Source organism: Fukomys damarensis, unplaced genomic scaffold, assembly GCF_012274545.1.
Source record: "Fukomys damarensis isolate Sample0158 unplaced genomic scaffold, DMR_v1.0_HiC HiC_scaffold_16, whole genome shotgun sequence".
Lineage (NCBI taxonomy): Eukaryota > Metazoa > Chordata > Mammalia > Rodentia > Bathyergidae > Fukomys > Fukomys damarensis.
Genome location: NW_022900928.1, coordinates 93,526,502 through 93,551,964, shown reverse-complemented (window position 1 = coordinate 93,551,964; position 25,463 = coordinate 93,526,502). Strand labels below are relative to the sequence as shown.

Sequence of the window (25,463 nt, the reverse complement as noted above, 5' to 3'; positions counted from 1 at the left end):
CCCATCTGATTCTGACTCTTCCTTTCCTGTTTCTGGTTATGATCAAGGAGGCAGCAGATGGCAGAACTTCCCCCTAACCTTTTCACTTCTAAGACACATCCTGCTGTTTCCTGCTTGTTCCTCATGGACTCTTCCAGCTCTTCTTCAGGTCAGGGTTCAGCTTTCTCACATGGTCACTGTCTTGGTTAGACCATAGCATCCTTGTGTTTGTCTGATTATGCAAACAGGGGAGCCACAAACCAGGGGACAGTGTAGGTAGGGGGTTCAGAGGGAATCTAAGCAGGGGGGTTCTGAGCAAGAGAGAAAACATGAAGGAGATGATGGGTGAGGAGGGTAGGGTGCTCCTGCTTATCCTGTCTGTGACGTGGCCTTCTGTCTCCCCCCTGTAGATATTCCCACTCATTTCACAGTCTCGCTGGCTAGTGAAGAGTGGAGAGCTGACGGCCCTTGAGTTCAGTGTCTCTCCAGGGCTGCGAAGGAAACTGAACACACGACCTGTCCATCTGCATCTCTTCAATGACTGTCTGCTGCTGTCACGGCCCCGAGAGTCAGTGGCTGGAATGGGAATGGGAGGCCGGGGACCAAGAGGGGAGAAACAGGAAGGGATGGACTGAAAAGGACAGAGAAGGGTCCTGTTCTTAGAGGGACTTCTCAGTGGCTCAAACCATAGAATTTGTAGGTTACAGCAAAGAGCAGAAAGGCAAGTGGGGGAGCCCAAGGCAAAAAACAGAGCTCCTACCAATTTTCGACATCACAGGATGGGGCCTGTATTATGTTATAGAAATAGGACAAAATGCAGCTAATTAGCTTATTGCATTCCCAGATGAGCCTATTTGTGGCTTCTTTGGGCTCAGCCTACCAGCTTGGAAATATTTGGCTCATATCTGGTCTTAACTAGAAAAGAATGGGAATCCTGGTCCTTGGAGCTTTAGAAAATTTATATCAGTTTTGTCCAGTTCGTTAAAAAGTGTGTGGTGCACTACATGGGTGATTTGTCCAATTGGTGACACAGGAAGATCTTGAAGCTACCATCCTAGGAGCAAGTTAGGGGCATCTTATAGTTTTTATGGGAATTTGAGGGCTGTAGATGCTAAGGACATGGATTTTGAATTCAAGAATGTGAGGGTGGATGAAGTATGGAAATGCAGAATCCATTTGAAAAGATCTCTGTTTTGCAGGGGAAGCCGCTTCCTGGTGTTTGACCATGCTCCCTTCTCCTCCATCCGAGGGGAAAAGTGTGAAATGAAGCTGCATGGGCCACACAAAAACCTCTTCCGCCTCTTCCTGCGGCACAACACGCAAGGCACCCAGGCTGAGTTCCTCTTCCGCACAGACACTCAGTGAGTTGGGGAAGTCAGAGGAGTTGGGGGTCAGTAGTTTGGGGAGGAAATTGGGGACGGCAGATGGAAGAGGGCTTGGCATCTGTTTTATACCCTTTACTCAGAAAGACAAGGTCTGTGGGACACAACAAGGGGATGGGCTGGTATGGAATGGACAAAGAACTGTAATACCGATGTCTACAGGTGAGTGCTCACGTGAATAAGCCACAGTCCCTTCAGCACCCACCACTGCTGGGCACAGAAATGAACAAGACAGGCACTGGGTACCTTTTGCTTTCCTTTCCACCCTGGTCAGCCCTCTGTTGAGCACAGATCCATAATGTTGAGAAATCTGATTTGTTCATCTTCTCAATCAACAAAAAACTACTCTTTCCACATATGAACTCATTTTTGAGATAATAATACCGGTGAAATGTAGTACACAATGCCTGCAATAGTGAACATATAAAACACTACTATCATTGCTATTATGGAAGATAAGAGTCTTTTAAAAAGTGCAACATAGCTAAGAGTCTGAGCTTCCCATATTGTAGAAAACATGTCCCTTAGAAGACTACACTCAGGGATCTGTAATACCTGTCTGCACTTAGAGAGCAGAGAGGCTGTCACAGGAGGTTGTAGCGAATAAGCCAGACAAGCAGGTACAGATTTATGCTGTTCAGTTAGAGGTTGTGGCAACATCTTCCCAGAACAGTGAAACTGTCGTCTCTTGATTACCAAACCACATTTGGAAGCAGATGCTAAGGTAATGCAAAAACCTTTAAATGATTACAAAATTATGCTAGGATTACAGTGTGCTACACAACAAAATTAATATTAGATCTAGCTTTAATTACTTTCACAGAATAATTTTCATCTTTGAGATGTTTAATTAAAGGAAAGTAGGCAAAGGGATGTCAACAATTATGCAAAGTGATCAAGAATCTAAATTGAGATGAACATTGTACTCAACATAATTTTCAAAATGGAAAATCAGTTATACTTCAAAATGAATATAATTGATGGCTGACTGTCTGCCCTCCCTTGGAAGATAGGAGAAGTTATTAAAAGTCTGGGAAAAAAGAAGGGGGAAAAGTGGACGAAGACACATCTACAGATTATCCAAGATTGCACCATATTTCCAAGCAAGCAGGATTCCATTGACATTTTGTCATAGAGGTTGTTGAACTACATAAATCCTTCTGAGATCCATTTGCCTTTCCCATCATTGGCCTTTAACTTATAATCTCAAGCTGTAACTAAAAAACAGTGAGTCTTCTTTGTTTTCCCAGAAGTGAAAAGCTTCGCTGGATCTCAGCCTTGTCCATGCCAAGAGAGGAATTGGACCTGTTGGAGTGTTATGGTGAGTGAGAGTCTAAAAAGTGGTGGAGAAAATCAGCAGATTCAGGCTCTCCTGTGGATGCAGGACTTTAGGGAGCTGAGTGGCAACTCTATGAGCTTCTGTTTATCGCTTTTCTTTAGGGTAGAAGATGGCCACCGGAGCTTGAACACCTGACACCTATCTGCTTAAAAGTGCTCTTAGCCACACACTTTTTCCCACGTACACTGCCTGCCTTAAGTGATAGTATGCTCTTTCTAAACTATTTGTCCCTTTGGGCTGCCCTGCTGTGATGCCTAGATGTTTCCTACTTGAAGGTGTTGGGGAATTCAAGGGAGACAGAAAGTCTGCAGCGGAGTTTCAGAGAGATAGTAGCACAGATTTGTCCTCACCACACCCCCTCCTATACAGGAAGGCCTGAGGGGTATTTGCTCAGGGTGCCTCAGGGTAGCCCCAGGCTTGCTCACTTTAAGAAGTGTGTGCATTCCTGTGAAATTGGAATTCTAGCTGGCTCTCAGTCCTTGTCCTCCAGCAAGGACTCCCTAGTTTATATCTGGAGAGGAAATGTACTCAGAAGAATACTATAGACATCTAAGTTAAGAAAGAATATAATGGGCACTCAGACAGGGACAGGCCCACAAAGAAGTCAGTGCAGAAGTTGAGAACACATTACAACTGTGAGTGGAGGTGCCCATGTTAAGGCCAGGACAAAAAGGAATTGACTACACCTGAATAATTCTGAGGGCTGAACAGCAATGATTGATATTTTAAATAGGCATCAATCACCTGGGGTAGGAGACCAAACCCTCCCTGACCCATTCCCTCTGGGAAAGGCCCTTGTCCTTTCCATACACAACTTGCTTCCCCATCAGATCAATATTACCTAAGCGACTATATTTGTAATCTTATTAGTGGATTATAGTTTTGTTCCACCTCTTACCCACCTCGTGAGATCCTGCCCACCTCCTAATTTTGCTCTATAAAGCTTCCCCTAAGAAGTGGGTTCCTGTGCACCCCACTTTCCTGATATCCCCTCCTGTCCCTCTCAGGCAGGAGCTGGTTTTTCCTCAATAAATATTTCCTACTCTTGACCTTATTCCTTGAATCCATTCTTTGATTTTAGAGAACATGAACTTGGATGTCTAGCAGGCTGGGAGTTATAATATTTACCTTTTATTATTTAGAGGTCCATATACCACCACTATGTCAGGAATATTAGACCTTTAGTGGCTGAAAACAACAAATGAATTTGAGGAAACTTTATACAGGAATGAGGAGAACCAAACTATAACTGAATTCTATTAATCACTGTGTTCTCCATTGTTTGGCTTCACTTCTCTGGTGAATGAGTAATGTGAGATGAATTTTCCTCCTTTGTTATGATCTTGTGAAAGACAGATGGAGATGAACTCTAGAAAACATGACTAATAATGCAATATTCTCTTTATTTTCTGAGAACCAGAGAGCAGTATGGTAAATTATAACAGTAAGTGCATGTAAAACACAATATTTATCATCCAGAAATACTCTGGATTTTGCTATCGTGAGCTTCAGATCTATGGAGATTTTGCCTGGTTCAGGAAAAATATAGAAACAGAAATCTGGAATTTCCACATTAGTCATTTTGATCAACCTTTTTCACTGATTATCTTGATCAGTTCCAGATAAACTGAAGCTGAAGGGGATCAGGTAGGTTCTTTGCTTAGGTAGTACCAGAATTTTTCTGGGGGAGTTTTCTCCACTTTCATATCTGGCACAGTGAGGAAGATTAAGAATGAGCCACAGACTCAGATTCTAGTTGGAGAAGCAACGTACACGCATGAACAGATGAGGATTACATGATTTCTCACCAGTAGTTTTAAGGAGTTAAAAATCTATAGAAGATAAAATGGTCAGGAAATGTTTTGAAGAGGATTGGCTCTCAGCTGACTTTTAAGTATTTGTAATAATGAGTAACTAATGGTAGTCACACCTATTTCTTGTCATCTTCCACCGAAAAGTAGAATTTTTATCAATTTTCATTCTAGTATTTCTATTTTTAAATCAACTTTTATGATTCCTGGTATATAAAGATTTTTCCAACTACCTCTCTTATCTCAAAGCCCATACAGTACTTATTTTTATCTCTAGTCCTTCCAAGCCCCTCATTGAATTCCTGGTCCATGTTCTGATCCTCTGCCTGTCCTAACCTCTCTTCATCTTTCTCTTCCAAAGACTCCCCACAAGTCCAGTGCCTGCGCGCCTACATGCCCCGGGAGAATGACGAGTTGGCTCTGGAGAAGGCTGATGTCGTAATGGTGACTCAACAAAGCAGTGATGGTAAGAGGGAGAATCCACGAGCCCAACATTGCAAGCAAGAAATGAAGACATGCATTAGTTTCCCAGAGGTGCTGTTGGCACCACAACGTGGTACCACAAGCTGGGTGATTATACAACATAAATGTATTTTCTCATGGTTCCGGAAGCAAGAAGTTCAAAATAAAGGAGCAGGCAAGGCCAAACCTCCTCTGAAGCCTCTAAGGAAGGCCTTTCCTTAACACTGTCCAGTTTAGTAGTCCCAAGTGTTCCTAGATCTGTTGCATCCTAACACCAGTTTCTTCTTGTGGCTTTTCTCTGTTGTGTCCAGATTTCCCTCTTTTCTGTAAGGATACTAGTTATAATTGGGTTAATGTTGACCCTCTATTTAACTTTATTAATTTCACCTGTGACAACCTCTTCCCCAATAAGATTACCTTTTGAGGTACCAGAGAATAGGACATCAACACATATTTTGAGAGGATACCGTTGAACTTATAACAGTGGATAAGGCTCAGGAAGGGGCAGCAGGGCTTCTCACCCTCTGGGGTTCCCCAGTTCCTTGAGCCTTAGAATGTGGGAACACTTCCAGGAAGGAGGTATAGGGAACTTAGCATGAGCCTGTCCCAGGTGATTCTTCTTTCTGCTCTCTCTGTTCACAGGCTGGCTGGAGGGCGTAAGACTCTCAGATGGGGAGCGGGGCTGGTTCCCTTTGCAGCAAGTGGAGTTCATTTCCAACCCAGAGGCCCGTGCACGGAACCTGAAGGAAGCTCATCGAGTCAAGACTGCCAGGCTACAGCTGGTGGAGCAGCAGGCCTAGCTGCTCTGCCGGAACCTCCTGAGCATACAAACAGGCTGCTCCTGGAGATAGCTGGCCCCAGAACCTTGCTTCAGAGGCCTTCTCTAGCCCAAGAACAAAGCCCAGCTGACCCAGTCATCCGGGGCCTTCATTTGTGTGGGGGAATATTGAGGGTCTTCACACTGGACTATAGGACTCTTTTCCTAGTAAAAGTAACTGTGGGGCCTGAGCCAGGGAACTTTACTTCTACAACAGTATAGTATGTAAACATCCTCTGCTTCCAGAGTACAGATTCAGATCTGGCCAAAGTTTAGTCCTAGCCATATGTTCAACAGAATCTGACCTCAATCTACATGAGGGATATGTTTAAGGGAGATGAAGCCATCAGATGAGAAGGTCATCCTGATGACCTCTAAGATATTTTACAACCCTAGAGATACTCCACAATTATTGGTGTGAGCAGAGCGCATGCCTCTCCGAGATCTGTCTCTTGGTGGCCATGTGAGAGTGACATTCTCTCAGTCTAATAAACTCAGCACTTCTCCAAGTGTATTCTTTTCAGACTCTTCAGTACTGAACAGGTTTCAGAACTGTGAATGCCTGGGGGTTCCAATATGTTGGCTTCAGGTGTCAATGAAAGACCAAGATGGTACATAGGATATGGCAGTGACTAACTCCAGCTTTATAACACTGAGTTTGGGCAGTTGTTCTGTTTGTTGTGGCTCCAGAGGTTGTAGAATGAATTAATGAATAATGTAAACTCATTCAAACATTTTCTACTGTGCCCATCAGGTAGTTTGGGTGGATTTGACAAATACTTCTCAGACCATTCATGACTTTCTACTCTGACTTGAATTATCGTGAAGATGTCTTCTGAGGTATTGTATCTTCTTTGTGAAAGGCAGTATGGTGTAATGCAAAGACTTTTAGAATCTAAGTCAACAGACCTAAGCTCTAGTTACTTCAGTGCCATGACTCAAGCTGTTTGTGTCTTTGTTCCATTAAACATAGAATGTAGAATCAGACCAAACAAACCCCTAAGCTTTATCCAACTCTGCCACCTTCTTTAAAACTGTCTTCTTTAAAACTGTCTTAGCTGAAGAATTTTACTTTTCTTTTCAAACAGAACCCTCATATAAAAATAATGTAATATCTGTTGTGCCGTCTTTCAAACTGGATCATGATAGTTCCCCCTTAAACACTGTACTACTTTATAATTAGGAGAACTCATAACTAGACTTGCTTTGCAGTTTTATGTAAAGGTAATGCTGACATTGTAAAATTTGTTTTATGCCCAGGTAATGATGATATGCTGTAGTGGTATCACTTTTGATAACTGACTTTTTAGTCCATCCTGAAACAAAAGTTAGCTTGCTTAATTATTCCTATAATGATTAAAATGAGAACTAATATTTTATCTAAATTAGAATGACTGTCAAAATAATTAAATTAGGGATGGGTTTAGAAAAGTTTGAGATTTTTCACAATGTTTTAAAGCCATATTGTAAAAAATATTAATACATGATTAATATGTATGTGTATATTAATATATAAACTAATGGCTAATAACTCATTAATAAACTAATTACTAGTAACTCATAGCTATAATATGATCCCAATTATTTGTGCAAATCAGCCTTAGAATACTGGCCATATGGCTGAAAGTCATACCAGACCTTATGTTTTCTAGATAAATTCTCCATTATTTGCTCACAAAGGCAAAATGCCAATTTCTGATTGATATATATGCAAATAATTTTTTGAGCTGCATGGAAGCTTTTTTTAAGTCTTTATGATCCTTTTGAACCTAAGTGCTTTAAGATTTTTCTAAAACTCTTCATTAGAGTCCTTTTTAAAATTAATTTTATTAATACATTAATGTATACAACATAATGGCATTCATTGCTGGAAAATTGTACCTTTACATAATCCTGGTTCTTATTTTTCCCCATTCCTCTACCCTCCCTTCAACCCTTTCCTTCCACCCTCCTGCCCTATCTACAAAGACTTTGTTTCCATTGTTTTTCATTTTCTCATATTCTTTTCATTAGCGTCTTACATATATTCTCTTAATTGGTTTTTCTCATTTAATCTGAGAAATGAGAGAACACTTGGCTTCTCTCTGTATTTAGGTCCTTGGTTAAAAAGAAAGAAAAACTCATACGTGAGTGAGTGATCTTTCCTCAGTTGAATAACTAAATTTTCTATACTTTGCCTTTGGGGACATTGAACATAGATTCATTGATTGTCCCTTCCTTTCAATTTCTAGAATTTCACCCAACATTTTCTTTGTTTGACTGGCATGACTGGCTTAGAAAAACAGCAATTGCTTATGAGAAAGTAAAAACAACCATTAACCACCATTTTTTGGACAGAGTTGCATTTGAAACATGTATGAACAGACAGTATCATGCTGCTTTTTAAAGTGAAACAATGCACAGGATAGTGTCTTCAGATCTCAATGATAATCCTATTTATAGGCCCCTTTATGATGGTAATATGAGTGAAGCTTAAAACCTTAGGAATATCTGCTGAATTATTTCTCTTGTGCCTTTGACAATACTGAACCTGAAGGTCATGTTTATGTACTCACAAAGCTCAGAAAGCTATTCATTAAAGTTTATTTTCACCACTAACTTTATCTAAGGTTAATTATGATCTTAAGACTGTGTACTATGTACTAACTTGGTCAGTTATAATGATTTTGATAAAATCACGTTTGTGGGGACTTTTTTTTTTCTATTCTAGTGTATTAAGGACCAAATCCAGGGCCTTATGCTAGCTAGGCAAGTGTTCTACCCTTGAGCCACACCCCCAGCCCCTGATTTAAAAAAAAAAAAAAAAAGCAAATTATGATCTTAAGACTGTGTACTATGTACTAACTTGGTCAGTTATAATGATTTTGATAAAATCACGTTTGTGGGGACTTTTTTTTTTCTATTCTAGTGTATTAAGGACCAAATCCAGGGCCTTATGCTAGCTAGGCAAGTGTTCTACCCTTGAGCCACACCCCCAGCCCCTGATTAAAAAAAAAAAAAAAAGCCTCTGGAGTAGAAATTCTTTAAAAGTAAATCAGTTACCTTCACTGGTTTACCTTCTATATACACATACTGTATATACCCCCCGAATGAACTTTCTTTTTGGACTCCATGTTTATCTATCCATAATAGTCTGTATGCTTTTAAGTATTTGGTGGTAATGCCTTTATTATAATTTTTTTTTCTTTGTGGGATCAAACAAGAAGCCCGCTATTTTGTTATAGCAACCCTTGATAGACACAATCACTCTTCACCCACCCACCTCCCCAAGCGTATCACAGAGACTGGGGCATGTTTGTACTTGGGGTTTTAGACCGCTAGGTAAATACCTTTTGTGGTGGTGACTTGGCTTTATCACTAATTAACAGACTGGTGACCCTAGAGCCATATCTGCTGTAAACATGACTCAGGAGCTATATGATCATAACATTCAAACCTGTAGTTTACTGTAATCATCTCAATCTGAAATTAAGTGTGTAAAAGGGCCAAAGGTTATAAGTAAATGAGTTAAAGAGAGGGCCAGGGGTTTAGCTCAGTGGTGCCACCTGTGTTGCAAGCACAAGGTCCCAAGTTCAATCCCTGAAACCAAAAGAAAAAAGTTACAGAAAGGGATGCCAAACTCAGTCTTGATTCAAGTGAGCTTCTTGTTTCAGCTTAGAACATTCTCTGTGCTTAATAGTCTTTGCTCTGTGTTTTTTCAACCCTCCCATTTTCAATGACAGAGAGTGGAAATTTCCCCAGCCTCTTCCTTGCAAGGGTACCCACTCAGTCTGTAATGCCCAGGGAATATTGCAAAATACAAGGAGGAGGCTCCAGGCACAAAGAAAATTCAAGGAATGAAGATGAGTGTACGGAGATGTTGATTCTTTCTGGGTGGCCAAGCACAGGAGTCTGGAGGAAAGAAGCTAGGTTGGTGTGTGCTAAACTTTTTCAGAGCCAGTGAGGGTGGGGGTGACTGCTGATCCCTGCTGCTTGGTGAATGAGTCATGGGCCTGAGGGCATGCAGGGCTTGCAGTAGGGAGGGGCAGAGTCTGGCCCACAGAGTTCTTCAGAAGCTCCAATAGGCAGATGAGTACTTTCCTGGCTCTTTACCTGAGCCTTTCAGAGAAGCTAACTCTAAACAATGCAGCTGGAAACACAGAAGCCCACCAGGAGTTAGTTTTTGTATTGATTAAAATGGCGATTCTGATTCTGCTGGCAGACCAAATTGGCTCCTGAACACCAGGGAGAAAGTTCAGATTGTTGGGAAAAGGTAGTTGACAGCAACAGACCCAGGATATGGTGGGAATCACCAACCCAGAAAGAAAGCCTTCAGGCCATCCTATAAACACTGCCTAGAAGAAAATGAACATCAAGATGTCAAAGAAAGGGTGGGCCCTTTGATGGGACTCATCCAGCCAGTTCTAGAGTATTTTCTTATTGTGATCAACTGATGTGAATGAGAACATCCTCTACTGTTGGAGTTGAAAGAAGCCTGAAGTTGTTTGCACCTAACATCACGCTTACTGGAGTTTGGAGAGGGGAAGTGATTTGCCTAATGTCACATAGCTCATTGATCACCACCAGGATTGAAGCAAATGATCTGCCGAGGTTGTGATTATCATAAAAGGTTGAAGGTGACTTGCTGCATGAGGTGAAGATTGAACAAACAGAATATCCATAGGCAGAATATTTTTAGGTGAGCAGGAGGAGCTGATGGCAAGACGTGTGGTATCATTAATAAGCAGGGTGTTGATGATGGAATGGAGCTGGCCAGGCAACAAGGGTGGAGGTGTGGTTTCAAAGGTATTCATCAACCTTTCACAAGCAGGCTCTAAAGAGCCAGAGAGTCCAGGGTGTGTACGTGTGCATGTGTGTGTGTGTGTGTGTGTGTGTGTGTATGTGTGTCGAGGTAGCTGTTTGGATTTGGAAAAAGAAAGTACAGAAGGATCTTTGGAGAAGATGGAATTGATATAGAAAAATGAAATGAAACAATACTGCCATTAACAAATATTAGAGGAAACCAAGTGAAAGGGTAACTTTCCAGTTGAGTAATCAAAGAAAATGGTTTTATAATATTTTTTAAAACATTTGATTGATGTGCTTTTTGAGGTTATTTTTGCTTATTTGTTTTGGTGCCATAGATTGAACCCAAGGCTTCACTCATACTAAGCATGCACTGGACCACTAACCTCTACCCCTAGCTCTGATAATTGTTCTCTAAAGGTGACAAGGAAGCATCTGAAACTCAGGTTTTAAAGATGTACTTGATTTCACTAATTCCAATAATTAACAGTTAATAGAAAATAGCAGAAACATCAAACAAAGGTGAATAATGTATTCTGGGTGGGGCTTTAATAAGGTGAACTAATAGAGTGGGAAATACTAACTGCTTGTTTTGGCTGGTGACTTAGAAGGAGCCTGAGAAACAGGATCTTGTCTTTAGTAGGCCACAAGAAGATGGACTGGGGTGAGGGTGCAGGAGTGAGGATAGAATTAGAAGGAAGAAGGACACCATAAGCATCAAGGAGGAGAAAGTGCATCAGGAAGGACCATGGAATCTCTGTGGGTAGAGATTCCATTCTCAGATCATAGAACTGTGGCAGGAGGGACAAAACTGAGACAACCTGACCAGAGCAATGAGCCAAAGACAATCTAACATGAAAGCTCAGAATGACCCAGATGCTGTGCTGCTGAGGCAGAATCCAGCTCCTCTGGACTCAATTCAAAGTCCAGAATTAACTGGACTCCTCCAATTAGCTGCAGTGCTCCATAGCACGCCTCTCCTGCCACCGCATAATTAGCTCTCACTCTCTGTATAGTGCAGCCCACATGCATGGCTTCCCTCTTATACCCCTACCACTGTTTTAGTATCAATGCTTCATTCTTAAACCCTGTGAACACCTTCCTATTAAATTGTCTACTCCTAGTCTTGTCACCCATAATCCTCTGGAAGAGAGTTGTGTAAAGACATCAGTTTGACCTTATACTCTTGACCCTGCTCATTACCTATCAGATAATAAGGCTTGTCACAGCTGCACCCCATCAGCCCATCCTCCTTGAACAAGTGCCCCCAGCTTCTCTCTGTTGCCCACCATGCCCTGTTAGTACTTATTCACTTCTCTCTGGGACACATTTCAGTTACCTTCCCAGTTGTAGAGTATATAACATTCCTGTTTCCTTTGATAATGGTTCTAGCTCTTCCATTCCACCATAATGTCTGCATTTCTTTTTGATTCAAGCTGAAGAGTATTTAACATAGACTGAGGGCCTATAGACTTGCTTTTCATTCTAATCTGTGCCTGTTGCTTTATGACACTCACCCTGGCCTTCTGACTTCTATTATGGCCCTCTAAAATTATCAATAGGCTGTGCTGATTGAAGTTGGTGCCTCGTGGCGTGGGTTTAAATCCTCTTCAAAATGTATACCATTTGCAACTTTGGGAAGATTCCTAAGTTTCTATGAGTCTCAGATGTTCAACTGTCCAGTGGATTATATACGTAAGATTCTGAAATTAAATCATTGAGCAGAGTGCTAGATACATAGTGCTGAGTGATTATCATCATCAATATTTTGTCAGAGGACCAACTTCTGTGTGCAGTAAGAAAGCTAAACTCTCCATGTTCTTGTAAAATATAAATGTGCAAAATTGGCTGCTGTTGATGGACTTTCACCTCTTAAAACTAGCAATCTCAATGCCACCTTTTCCTCTGCTTCATTCTCTTTCTTTCACATGTTGCTTCCATAGCAAAATAAGAACATTTCTTTATGCTTAGGGGACTACTTTTTTCACACTGCGTACTCTGCAAGGTAACTTTCTGTGGTGGTTTCTAACTTCAGCTGCTGTTTCCTGTGCAGAATAGTCTAACAGCAATGTTGGATCCTTATCTCTCTTATAGACTCTAATTTTATATGTTTTTTTCTCCCCACATCCAGATAACCACAGGAACTTCAACCTCAGTGTACACAAAGAAAACTTTTCCCCAAAATTTGCTCTGTCTCCATTATTTTTCTCAATTGCAGCATTTCTTATGCATCTCAGTCTTGGTTCTCTTCTCATTCTCTTTAAGTCTCTATCTTGCTACATTGATTCTGACTTAAGTATTCCTCAGTCTGTTCCTTCTCACCCTTTCACCCCACCTTGCCATAGGTATCTCTTAGGTAATTCAGTCATATTGGTTTATGGCCCTGTGTCCCCTCTTAATCCTCCAATCTCATTCGCCATGCATTCTTTTAAAATACAAACCTGACAAAGCCATGCCTGAGAGTTGAACACCCAGGGGCTGTGTTCACTATAGAATTCAGTCTGACTACCTTGCCACTGCATTTAAGGCCTCACCAGTCTTCTGCACTGCCCTCCCCTGGTGCATCTCTGGAGCATACCAACTCCATCACCCTGAGCTCCCCAGTCATCGTTCACACCTCCATGGTCTTCTACTCAAACTTTTGCCTAAAATGTGCTTTTTCTCACCTCTGCTTATCCAAATTCTGTTCTTTTAGGAACTCACTCTGTGCCTCAGGCTTCCCAGACTCAGATTCACAGTAGGCATGGTTCCTCATTCTGGGCTTCTGCAGTCCTTTGTTCCCAGACCAGCCTTACAACGGGGCACTTTTATCATCAGACTCCCAGTGAGACTGGCAGGTCCCAGAAAGCTGGGAAGATGACTTATCTTTGTCTTCACCTAGTATTGTCAGCTTCTGTGAGTCCTTGCTGAATGGTGGAATACATGTCTGCTTTCATTTCTCAAGGCTTTGTTAGGAAATCAAGATGAGGAAGCATTTATGAAAACACAATATAGACGAGTAATGGTGAACATTTTAGAGCTGAGTGCTCAAACTGTAATCCAAAACCCACTTATGTATCACAAAGTGCTAGCACTGCAATTTAACCTGAATACGGAATACTGTATCAAAAAAATAACTCATACCTTAATATCTTTTGGCTTAAATGAAAAACAACACACATACCATAGTTTTGCCATCACCAGTACAGACTAAACTGGCGTGATCAAAATATTTAATGATTATTTAAATTTTTAAAAATTAGTACAGTAAAAGATCAATTGCCGTTAATTCCCTCAAAATACGGACCCTTACACACACATCATTCTTGCCATTTTCTGAAACAGTTCCGGAAGTCCTCTTTGGTGTGTTTTTGTCCTGAATACATTCAACATTTTTAGAGCAGTTTCCGTGAAATGAAGGCTACTGTGTGTGCTCATCTACCTTCTTCACTGGATCAGGCACGGTGTGACTTTCAGCTCTTCCTCAAAGTCAAAGAGAGCCAGGAGAAGGACTTCCAGAACTGCTACCGGAAATGACAAATGGTGGAAAAGTACGCTTGAAGGGAGGGAAGAATATTTTAGGGGGTTACTGACAATGTTATTTACTGCAATAACTGTTTGAAATTTAAACAGTCATCGTACTTTTAGGTCACATTTCATACAAATCCAAGAACTAAATTCCCTGAACTGTCTTTCCTTCTGGACTCAAACACGACCAATTCTGGACAGACTAAGGACATGCTTTCTCTCCAAGAAATAAGATTTCCTCCTAACTAACCCAAACCTTTTAAAAATGACTTGGAGTAGAGTTAACAAAGCCAAATTATCTTTTGTAACCTGTTTCCATTATGTGTTCCTTTTCTGCAAATGATGTTTAAGTAAATATTCAAAAATAAATTCTCATGAGCTTTCAAAATTATATAAATAACTGAGATGAAACATTTAGCTGAAAGGAACAGAAAGCACAGTCAAAATCAAGTAAGTTTTCAGATAGCAGACAGCAAATATTTTTGCAGACAAGTGTGTCACCTATAGGGGGCGTTCTAACGATGGGGGGGTGGCGCTGGGCAGTAAATACCTGCCAAGAGCCAAGGGCTGCCAGGTTGCCTGACCCTGCAGAAAGCTTGGCAGAGATGAAGAGGCCCACTCTGGAGCTATCTGTGCATTGTGAAGCTGCAGTGAACACTGATATCCTTAGCAACTGCTACAGTTTAGGTTGCCAGATTTACCAAATACAAATACATGATGCCCAAATACTGCAGGAATGTGCTCGTGCTAAAATAGTATTTGTTGTTTTTCCGGAATTTCAGTTTAATTGAACATCCTATATTTTACCTGGAATACCAGCTACAACCCAAGTGATTTTTAATAAATTTAAATCTGCTATTACCTGACGGGAAGGTGCTCTGAGGTATTGTGGAGAAAGGATTGAACAAGAATTTGCATGAGCTTTCTTGCTATAAATGTTTAGTGCCACAAGGAAACTGGTGGTAGATTGCCATCTAGTGGGAAAATTTTGTAGTAAAATCAAAAATTAGGGGAATAGATCTCCCTACACACACCACCACCACATCCTAAAGTTTTCCAGGTAAACATTCTGCTCTTAATCAGCGAAGGTTGCTGTATTGGAAGGGGACAGCAGGAAAGAAGTAAAGTCAGAGTGAGACTGAGATACATCTACCCAGAGGTCTAAGTGGAGGAGTGGCTTGATCATGCTTTCCAGCATGCAGAAACTTTGTTCTTCAGGCTTAGCCAAATGTTAAGCTGGGGCTCTCTAAAAAATGCAGGGTCCTTCCAAATGAGGATGGCTCAGAGGGATGGGGAACTATAAAAAATTAAATTCTACAGAGATAATTACTGACAAATAGCTAGTAGCTAGGTAACAAGTAACTTAGTAACAAGTAACTAAGGAAGCTATATTGTTCAAGAAGTAACAATACAGCTAACCACACAGGCAAGCACATTGAAAGGATATGAAAGTTTTAAAAGAGTCATACATTATAATGCCAGGGACAGGATCTCAGAGTATGAAGTCCAGAAAAAAAAATGCCACACAATGTTGTAGAGACCAATACCAACAATAACATCAGTAATGGGCTTTGAATGTATACCCCAAAGTCCATGCATTGGGAAATTAATCCCCAGGGCAACCATGAGAGCTTGAGGCTTTAAGAAGTGATTAGACCTCTCAGAAGTGAATGTATTAGTGTTGCTATGTTAGTGAATATATTAGTGGGTTTGCTATAAATGCAAGTTCATTTCTCTCCTGCTCTGTCTCTCTGTCCTATGGGTGTGTGGTGCCTTCTGGCATGTCACCAGGTACCTGTCGCCCCTTGATCTCAGACTTCCCAGCACTGCAGAACCGTGAGCCACAGACATTTCTGCTTATTTTAAATGACCCAGTCCATGGTCTTCTGTCATAGCAGTATAAAATGGACAAAGACAACTAGCAATTATAGTAATAAAACCAACCTTGAGAAAGAAACAGGGGAATAAGTGTACATATAATATAGTTAAAGCAAAACCTCTTAATTCTTACTTCATACTGTCCATCCAAAGAAAGAAAAATATACTAGAAGTCAAAAGTATCAGGCTAAATAAGAGGCTCTTAAAAAAATCAAACAAGAGATGTGTAGCTACTTCAAATAATGTTTCCCGAATGCAGAAAGAGGGTCTCTGAGACTTAAAAGAGAAAAATGCCTTATTTTTCAGTGAGATAATTTTTATAAACTAAAGGAAAATAAATTTAATAAAATACTCCCATAGGTTTCTATAAGAGATTACTGAAAGGTGGTTTATAAATATAAATATAAATATAAATATAAATAAAAACATTTAGATAAAAGAAAGTAGGTGTTTTCTGAGTATATGCCTCCCCATACTAAACTCATTTTTAACATGGCTAGGTTTATAAGAATGTTAAATTATCCAGTTGCTCTATAGAAAATTTGTTTTGACATTATTGAGTCATAAAATAGCAGTTCTCTCCAGAAAATGTTTGCTTAAGGCAGAGTTGTAGCTAGTTTAACTCTCTAAATAAAGAGACCATTAATGGACTATTTTAAGTAGGGATGCCAAAACAACTGGCACTTACCTATATGATCTACTAATATATCAATTATTTCATTATGAAATATATGAAACCTACAGATTAAATCGGCAGGTAAAACAAAGTTGCAAAAATGGGTGTTATATAAGAACTGTGAAACATTGAAAAATTTGAAAAGAGCTACAAGTAACCAAATGAAACTGAACAAGCAACATAAATCTTTGTATATTTCAACTCCAAATGTTAATTCTTACATAAGAAAGTTAGGCCCCTCTCCATCGCAGGGGGAACCCAAAACCGTGTGGTATGCCACGGATGGTGGTGGAGGAGATTCCTACACGTTGGCAGCTTGGTTCTGTCCACCTCTTCGTCAGGCCTAACAATGATTTTTAGTGCTCAGCCAATTCTGTGTTTGCTTTCTAGTATTTTCATATATTTACAGTAAATAATACTCACATTTACCTTGGAGATGTGTCACACCTTGATCATTTTTACTCCCTCCACCCCACCTTACCCTCTCTCCACTTTTCATCTCCACAAATATCACCTCCCTGTATCCCTTTCATTCTTCTCTTTAAATTATTTATATTTTGGGTTTCTCGTCAAAGAGAAACCATGCAATATTTAACCTTTTATGTCAGATTTATTTCACTTAGCATTATGGTCACAAGATCTTACCGGTTTCCTAGAAATGACTTAAATCTGTCCATCTTTATGGCTAAGTAGTATTCCTGTGTGTGTGTGTGTGTGTGTGTGTGTGTGTGTGTGTGTGTGTGTGTCTCTCCCACATATTTTTTTGGGTAAGTAGTGTTCGTGTGTGTGTGTGTGTGTGTGTGTGTGTGTGTGTGTGTGTGTGTGTATCTCCCACATTTTCTTTATCCATTAATACATTAATGGACATTTGGCCACTTCCATACTTTAGCTATTGTAAATTATACTGCTATAAACATGGGTATGCATGTGTCACTGTAATGTGATAATCTTTCAGGATGATACCCAGAAGAGGAACAGCTACATCAAATTTCATTTCTACTTTTGGGTTTTTGAGAATCTCCGTACCAATTTCCATAGTGGCTGTACTAGTTTATATTCCCAACAATGTAGACAGGTTCCTTTTCCTTCAGCCTCCCCAGCTTCTGTTGAGTCCATGATGAGAGCTATTCTTACTAGAAGAATAGAACTCAATCTGTTTTGATTTGCATTTCTCTAGTAGTTGAAAGATACTTAACATTTTTTCCTGTACTTATTGACCATTTTATATTTCTTTGTATACAGGCTAATCCCCAAATTAAGGCTATTGAAGACTGGGCGTGGTGGTGCATGCCTGTAATCCCAGCACTCTGGAGGTTGAGGCAGGAGGATCACTGTGAGTTCGAGACCAGCCTGGACTACATAGTGAGCTCCAGATCAGTCTCAACTACATAGTGAGACCCTGTCTCAAATAAACAAGGATATTGAAGCCTGGCTATAATCCTTGAGTGGCAAAATAAGATGGTGGTTAGAATAGCAAGACAGTTAAACACTGTTGGTTAGTAAAATTTAGAGTCATTCCTTGGTATCCACAGTGAGTTGACTCTATGACTCCTATGAGTACCAAAGTTTGAATGCACATGTCTCTTATATAGAGTGGCCTAGTATTTGCATATTTGCATATATTATGCACAACCATATATGTAGTTTAGATTTCTTAAGAAGTTTAAGATAGTTAAATGCTATTTAAACAGTTGTTATGCTTTGTTATTTTGGAAGTGGCAAGAAAAATGTATATGACAAAATGTTTTTGAGTATTTTTGATTCAGTTAGTGGAATCTGTGGATAGAGCCTGTCAATAGGAAGGATGTGCAACACAGATAAAAGGACATGAATTTGTGTAAGAGGTTTTTTTTAAATCCAATTGCAAAATTTTCCCTTTTCTGCTACTATAGGCTTTGATCCAAAATAGGATAGTTGTTTAAATTTTTTATATGTACAGTGCATTTTCCAATAATCATACAGTTATTTGGAGGTCAGAACGATACCCTATATCCACACATAGTGTACTAATTGCACAAGGAAATAATTTGAATCAGTCCTCAAATTCTAACTACAGTAGGTCCTTGATTTATGAACCAGTTCCATTCCAGGAGAATGTTCGTGAGTTAGTTTGTTCATAAGCCCATCAAAGTGAGTCTTCTACACCTTTGTCAGAAATATACAATATAAAACATAAAAAAAAACCAAACACGCACACAAATACTGCACGCCAGCCCAGCTACGATAAGATCCAGCACACACCTGACCTACTTCTGCTATTTGCTCCCATCTAAGAAAATTTGTAATTTGAGATCTGCATGTGTGAAGGTTCTCCACTCAAAAGTTTGTAAGTTGGAGACCTACTGTATTTGGATACTGCTATAGATGTGAGGTGCTAAATGTATTCCCAACTACCTTAGACTCCAAGGAAGCATTCCTCATCTTTGTTTACATTCATTCTCTCTTCTTCTCACACCTCAGCCTCTACCACAGCTGCCTAGATTAACTCCCAACCTCAAGGTAACCCTAAATGAACCAATGCAGCCAACTACAGTTCATGGTAAGAATTAACTAGGAAGAGTGATTATTTTAGGAGACTTCTCAAGTTGCCTAGCAATGTGTCATTTGGGGCCTCAGCAAGCTGGTATGAGGGAAGACAGCAGAGACCCTGGATTCTTCATCAGAGCCCAGTGAAGTCTGTGCTAACAGAGTGGGGATACTGAGGCATCACCCCATGCAAGGAAACTATGTACTTTCTATCCTGGCTTGGGGTCACCCTCCTCCTTCACTCTTTACATCTTCCTCTCCCCTTTAAAAGGGAGCTTTGGGAAAAGATTACTGGAGACTTGGCTTCATATGGCCCCAGGATCCTCTTGCCATGCTGTCCATACAGGACCCAAATTTCAGAGAGAGGCCCAGACTCAGGCCCAGTTGGGGGTTTGTGAATAGAACACGGCTTCACGGTAGGGATGAAAGAAAAGCTCACAGTGCCCAGTTCCTCCTTTAGTGGTGAGTCAGCCTAGGGACAGTGGTCGGCTCTGTGTCATGGTACCCAGTGGAGACTTCCGGGTTACATTTAGCAACTGGCCAGCTTAGGAGTAGGAAACAGCTCTTCATTAGCCAAGGGTGGAGACAAACAGAGAAAAGCCAAATGGTAGACCAGTTTATTGCACACAATGGACACACTAGCTCAGTGTCTACCAAGAAAAGCAAACAGAAACTGATAACATTCAGAGGTAATAAGGGCTTTCCTTTCTTCAGGACCAGGCTTTGGGGTACAGGAAAAAGGGTGGGCCATCCCTATTCCTGTCCAGCCAGTGTCTAGTAAGACAAGCCCACAGTTGGGCAGAAGTTGACCTCAGTCAACGCTCCACTGTATTCCCAGCCTTCCAATCACCACCCTCTGCATGGGTGCCCCCCAATCCTGTCCCACCGCTGACCCTCTCATCACTCTTTGACCCCCAATGAGGGGACCTCGCTATTCTTACTTTCCTCTCTGACCTCTGCCAGCACCCTGGGCTGCTCCAGGGAAGAGGCAGTCTGCTCCTCTTGTGCCTTGCTGGGTAAGGGCCCAACTCCTGATCTGGCCTCTTCCAGCACCTGGGCAAATCCTGGTGAAGATTGCCTGCTTGTAGCCTGGGTGCAGGGAGTTGCAAATAGATCGGAAAAGTAGCCATCTCCTGCTGGGGAGTGCCCTGGAGCCTGTGTGCAGAACGGACCAGGGAAGGGCAGTTCTGGCAAATAGGGGTCACTCCAAGGGACTGTGCCTGTGGAGTCAAAGGATCAAGGAGTTACTGGACTGGACAAAGTATCAGACTTCATTCAGTGTATTCTGAAACAGTCTTCCTGTCCCTGTCCATGGAACCATAGCTGAAGATCCCAGTGCAAGTCCTGGAATACAGGTTTTTCAGTTTGGTATCTCAGACCCAGACTGGACCACGGGTCAGGCAAAGTCTTACATAGCAGCTAAGAGGCTGGGAACCACCTGGATGTGTCTTCCATCCCTTCCTGCTAGAATTTAGTCTCAAGGAGATGGATTCACTGGGATTTCAGAAGTCCAGGTGGCCCAGTATCATACTAACAGTTGCTGTGACAAGGACTCACTCATATGTTTCTACTCCCTTCGATGATATCGGGACTCTTAGACCCATTTCCAAGTCCAGCAGTGAGACTCAGGAGAGCTGTAACTGGATGAGCTGGCCCAGGAAGCAGACCAAGTGAAATGGATTTGCTCATCACCCATTGCCTTTCCTCAGTCTACCCTCCAAAGTGTGAGGCTCTCTCCCTCCTTGCACTTTTCCTCAATTCCAAAGGGGATTTTTTGTTCCACCCCCAACTCACCTATATTCCCAGCAGGAGGCTGCAGCAGGATCTGCCCTGATGGGGGGCCTGGGCAGTAGCTCTGCGACGTGCCCCCAGCAGGGCCACAAGGAAACGAAAAGAGAGGATCTTCTGGTGGTGGCGGAAATGACAGTGAACTGGGCATGGGGAAGGGCAAGGGTGGCAGGAACGGCAGCTGGGATTGAGGGGCTTGGAACAGCTGGGTTGGTGGAGCCTGGGAGAATGAGTGGCTTGCTTGGTAATCCTGGGACTCCAGGTCTTCCAAATACGAGAAGGTAGGTGGTGGGGTAAAGCTATGTGAAACAGGGGAGAACTTAGTGAAGTTCAGAGGTGGCCTCCTCATTCCACCTTCCGTACCCTGTCTTGGTGGTGACCCCAACATGCAACAATACCCCTTCTCAAGGTGACTCAGATCACTTTCTTTCTCAAGTCTCATACCTTGTCTTCCAGGGCCCATAGGGGCCATCCTTGTAGCTGCGGTGACTGACAGGAGCATCCATTAGCAGAGGCATCAGTTGAGGGTTATGGACAGGGACCAAGGGAAGAGGAAGGTTGGTCCTTTGCAGAGGTGGGGGGCTGAAGAGCGGTGGGGTCACTGCTACCCTCTGAGCACCTTCAGTCTGTTGAGTAGGGGCCAAAGTCTGGTCTGAGGTCAGCAGCATGGGGGTCTCTAGGAACAGAAGGGAAAGAGGGGCGCCTCAAGGTTCAGAAGACAGGATTTAGCCCTGGGATGCAGAGGGGCTGCCATATGCAATGCCCAGGATGCTCTGAATGGGCCCTTGTAGGCCAAACCCCTGAGAAGCTCCATGCATTCCTGACTCTACCAAGCAGTGACGCTGTTGTCACTGTCTTCGTAGTTTTCAAGTCCTCCCAGCAAGCCCTCTGAAAGTGGGAGCTCACCTGGAAAGGTATCCAGAGGGGGCTCCAGAGGCAAGGTGCCAGGCTCTGGGTCCATGGGCACAGCAGGTGGGGGCTCAGTTGTGGAGCTGGAAGCAGAGAGAAGAGAGATCTCAGGTCTGGTGGCATCTAGGTATGGACCATAGCCTTCTTGTAGGGAAAGGACACAGGACTCCCAAACGCTGCCTTTTATAGGGCATCCACAACTTCCTAGCCCCATCCCAGTCAAGCCATCTATATACCAGCCAGTACCCAGGACTTATGCCCAGTCTCACCTCTTTCTTCTTCAGGACCGGAGGGTCCCCTCTGGGACTGTCGGGGAGGGGTGCAGGAAGAGGACAAACTCTTACCTTCCCTGACTGCTAGCAGGGGTTGCAGCATTGTCCTGCTTTTCTTTCCCATTCAGTTTCTCCACTTTTCGCCACTTTGCCCGGCGATTCTGGAACCACACCTGTAGGGGGAAAAGGTATCTGAACTTGAGCGAGGCCTCTGGCCTGAGTCTTGGCTGTCATGCAATTAGCTACATGGTGAGAAGGCCACTTCCCCACTTTTTTCAGATGCCTCTCTGCCAGCATGGTTTTATAAAAAGGACTGTATGGTGGCTTCCTCTTCTAGCTGCCTGAGGCTGGTGTAACCCTGGGGAAGTAGGGAGAATACACCCACATTCAGGACCTAGCCTCAGCTCCCAGGTGGTTGGCAAAGCAGTATGCTCCATGCCCCTCAAGAGTGCCAATGGGCTGGCTTCTGGCCACCCCTGCTGACTGCTTAGCCAGCCCCCTTTACCATGATGCGCTGGGGGGTGACCCCCACCATCTGGGCAATCTCTCGGCGCTTGTCACTGTCGGGATAGTGGTCTTCTTGAAAAACCCGTTCTAGCTCCTCCAGCTGATCTGGAAGAAGAAACTTGCAGGAGGTTACAGACCAGTTCCATGGCAAGAGAAGAGAATGAGATGTCCACCAAGGGTCCAGATGTCTCTAGCAGATAGGATCACCATCTTCAGTCCAAAAGCCTTGCACCTAAGCTCCCCAGTGGGCGAGGCCTGTGTGTTACTTTCCAGACTTCTGTCCTGATTCCAACCTTTCATTTCTTTTTGTGGTACTGGGGATTTAACAAAGAGTTCCATTCCTAGCCTTTTCATTTTGAAACAGGGTCCTGAATGCCCAGGATGGGCTTGAATTTGTGATCTTCCTGCCTTCTGCAGAGCTCTAGGATTATAGGCATGCACCACCAATCCTGGCTCCAACCTCACTTTCTTTGTTTTTTGTTTTTTTGTTTCTGATATCGGGGATCTAACTCGGATCCTTGCGCTTGCAAGGCAGACAGTGGAACCACTGAGGTAAATCCCCAGCCCTAACCTCACTTTCTGATAATGCAGCCTTACCCTTGGGGCCAAGAGAGGGCTCCAGAACAAAGTAACAAACTAGCCACACCCCTCTGGTCTCCTGGGACCACATTCCCTTTACAACTCCCAGCCCTTTCCTGGAGGACACCCAATCTCTCACCTGTACAGACTCACCTGAGCGGTACAGGGTTCGAGTTTTTTTACGGACTTGGCAGGTCACTTCTGGGGGCCCCTTCTTCTGTTCTGTGTTTTGGCTGTTCTGGGCCAGTGTACTGAGCAAGTTGGCCAGGTGGCAGGGGCCCCGGCCTGACCCACAAGGCACTGGGTTGTGCTTGGCCCTGGCTGAGTGACCCATACTGGGAGATGATGAAGACGCCAGACCCAGGGTGCTGGGCCTCTTCTGCTTGCCAGAGGCTGGAGAACAGGGCCTTTTCCCTGGTTTGGCCTCCCCTTGAGGCTGGGGTTTGTGTGGGGCTGGCGCTAGGTCTTTGGGGAGAGCCCTGGAGCTGGGGGCCTGGCGCCCTCTACAGGCAGGTGCCTCAGCTAGCTCTCTGGAGGCCTCTGGCGGTGACTTCTCTCCAGAAAGGGTGCAGGGCAGCAGTGGCTTCTCTCTCTGGGCATCTTGATTGTGAGTGGTTGAGCCCTGCTGCTGTTTCTCCTCTTCCAGATGTGCAGCCAGGGTCCTGCCTCCACCTTCCTGGCCTACAGGGAGCAGCACAAGACCTCAGGGCCAGGGGAAAGAGGCTGGCGAGAAGGAAGCATTGCTTCCTGCCCTGTAGGTGCCCTGGCATTGGGTTCTAAGCTTTCCTTTGCTCACCTGTCAAATGGGCCCATAATTCCAGACTTCCCTTCCCAGCTCCTGGTTTGGGAGATCAAATCCCAACCCAGCTGATGAAATCCCAGATAACCTGGCTGATTTGCAAAATGTAACACACACTCTATTCGGAGGGGTACTTTGCCCTAGTCAGGACAGCAGTCTGAATTTCAGGTGCACATTCCCCGTGTTTTCCCAGATGCCAGGTAGGCGAGACAGGCACATGATTGTTTCTAAGGGACAACTGTTGGGATGGGGTGGACAGGGAAGACAGAAACAGGGTGGCTGGAATGCTGCTTCCTTTCAGCCTGATCCCTTTCCTGACCCGTGGAGAAGGCAAAAGAAGGGAAAGGAAAGTGACAGAAGACCACGCTCCCCATTCCCAGTCCTCACGCTGTCCCTGCCACCTCTCCTTAACCCCACAGCTGCTCTGTCCCTCCCTCACCTATTTCCTCCCCTAACAGGAAACAAGGGCCAGTCTGGCCCCACACCCCTTATCATTCATCCTTAAAGCCTTGGCCTCTCTTTGATACCACTGATTCATCAACAGCTTCCCACATTCCAGGCACTGTGCTGCTGCGTTAGCACCTTCTACGGATCAGTGCAGGATGCAGGCACTTAATCCCTGCGAGGAAGCTCTTGAGGAGAAGATTTAGCAGAGTGAATAACCACCTCTAGCTCACTCGCCCAGGGGCAAGCTCTGCGCTGCACGCTTCCCAGAGCCTCCAGCACTGCCCTCTACCTCCAGGTTTACTTAGAACCACAGCCCCTTGGCCCAGTCATCATTTCCTACAAAACTGGGGAATTTATAAATTAATGCCAAGTAGAGATAAGAGGCCTCGTGATGTGAACAGAAGCCTTACGCCATATCACATCTTAAAGAAATGACTTTCGAAGCAGGCATAAGCAAGAAAGCAGTCCAGGATCAGACGCGTTATCAGATTATTTCCTAGAGAGCCAATGTGCAGGAGCCAGGCTGGAGCTGGCAGAGGGAATGGACAACCTCCCATCCACAAGAAGGGGTGCAGATGGATAGTGCCAAGGTGGTGAGGGACCAATTTGCTATACAGGATACCAGTAAACCTGGTGCTCATTAAACACATACTTTATGGAAATGATCAGTCCTAGTGGGGGGAAAAAAAAAAGGTGACGGGTGTCAGAACTTAGGCTAGAACAGTCCTGGGGCTCCAGGCCCAGTGTTTTAACTCCCCCCGACCTCAACTCAATGCATTAGAGGATCAAAACCCGAAAGAGGAGAGGCCACCCAGCCCACGGGCCTCCCCAGGCTTCTAGGTCCTAACACGCACAGTGACCTAAGGCCTCCCAGCCCGACCCCTTGTGGGCTCACCCCGCGGTTCAGCGCAGGGACCCTGCGTGGCCTCCATGCCCCGACTCCACGCCGCCGCCAGCCAGGGCACAGGCGCGGCCTAATGAAGCCTCGCGGGCTGGCGGG

General features: G+C 43.5%; 2 protein-coding genes across 4 annotated transcripts in view; one reads left to right on the top strand and one right to left on the bottom strand.

Annotated features, from left to right (window-relative positions):
• Positions 1–7,161, top strand: part of Arhgef5 (Rho guanine nucleotide exchange factor 5) — a 24,421-nt gene extending 17,260 nt beyond the window's left edge. For 2 of the 3 annotated variants that reach the window (XM_010638562.2, XM_010638561.2), the window contains exons 12-16: positions 390–547; positions 1,179–1,340; positions 2,612–2,682; positions 4,873–4,977; positions 5,616–7,161. In XM_010638562.2, the coding sequence (XP_010636864.1) occupies positions 390–547; positions 1,179–1,340; positions 2,612–2,682; positions 4,873–4,977; positions 5,616–5,773 (654 nt within the window). In that variant the 3' untranslated portion in view covers positions 5,774–7,161. Of the gene's footprint in view, positions 1–47; positions 146–389; positions 548–1,178; positions 1,341–2,611; positions 2,683–4,872; positions 4,978–5,615 lie in introns of those variants that run through there. The other variant, XM_010638563.2, reaches the window with a different exon arrangement.
• A 12,703-nt stretch (positions 7,162–19,864) lies between these two features.
• Positions 19,865–25,447, bottom strand: Nobox (NOBOX oogenesis homeobox). The gene is made up of 8 exons (XM_010638564.1): positions 25,359–25,447; positions 23,371–23,898; positions 22,637–22,743; positions 22,204–22,304; positions 21,857–21,942; positions 21,395–21,626; positions 20,957–21,249; positions 19,865–20,382 (listed from the first exon to the last, which is right to left on the bottom strand). Exons 1-8 carry the CDS (start codon positions 25,393–25,395, stop codon positions 20,063–20,065), a joined length of 1,704 nt encoding a protein of 567 aa, XP_010636866.1. The 5' UTR covers positions 25,396–25,447; the 3' UTR covers positions 19,865–20,062.
• Positions 25,448–25,463: the final 16 nt, after the last annotated feature.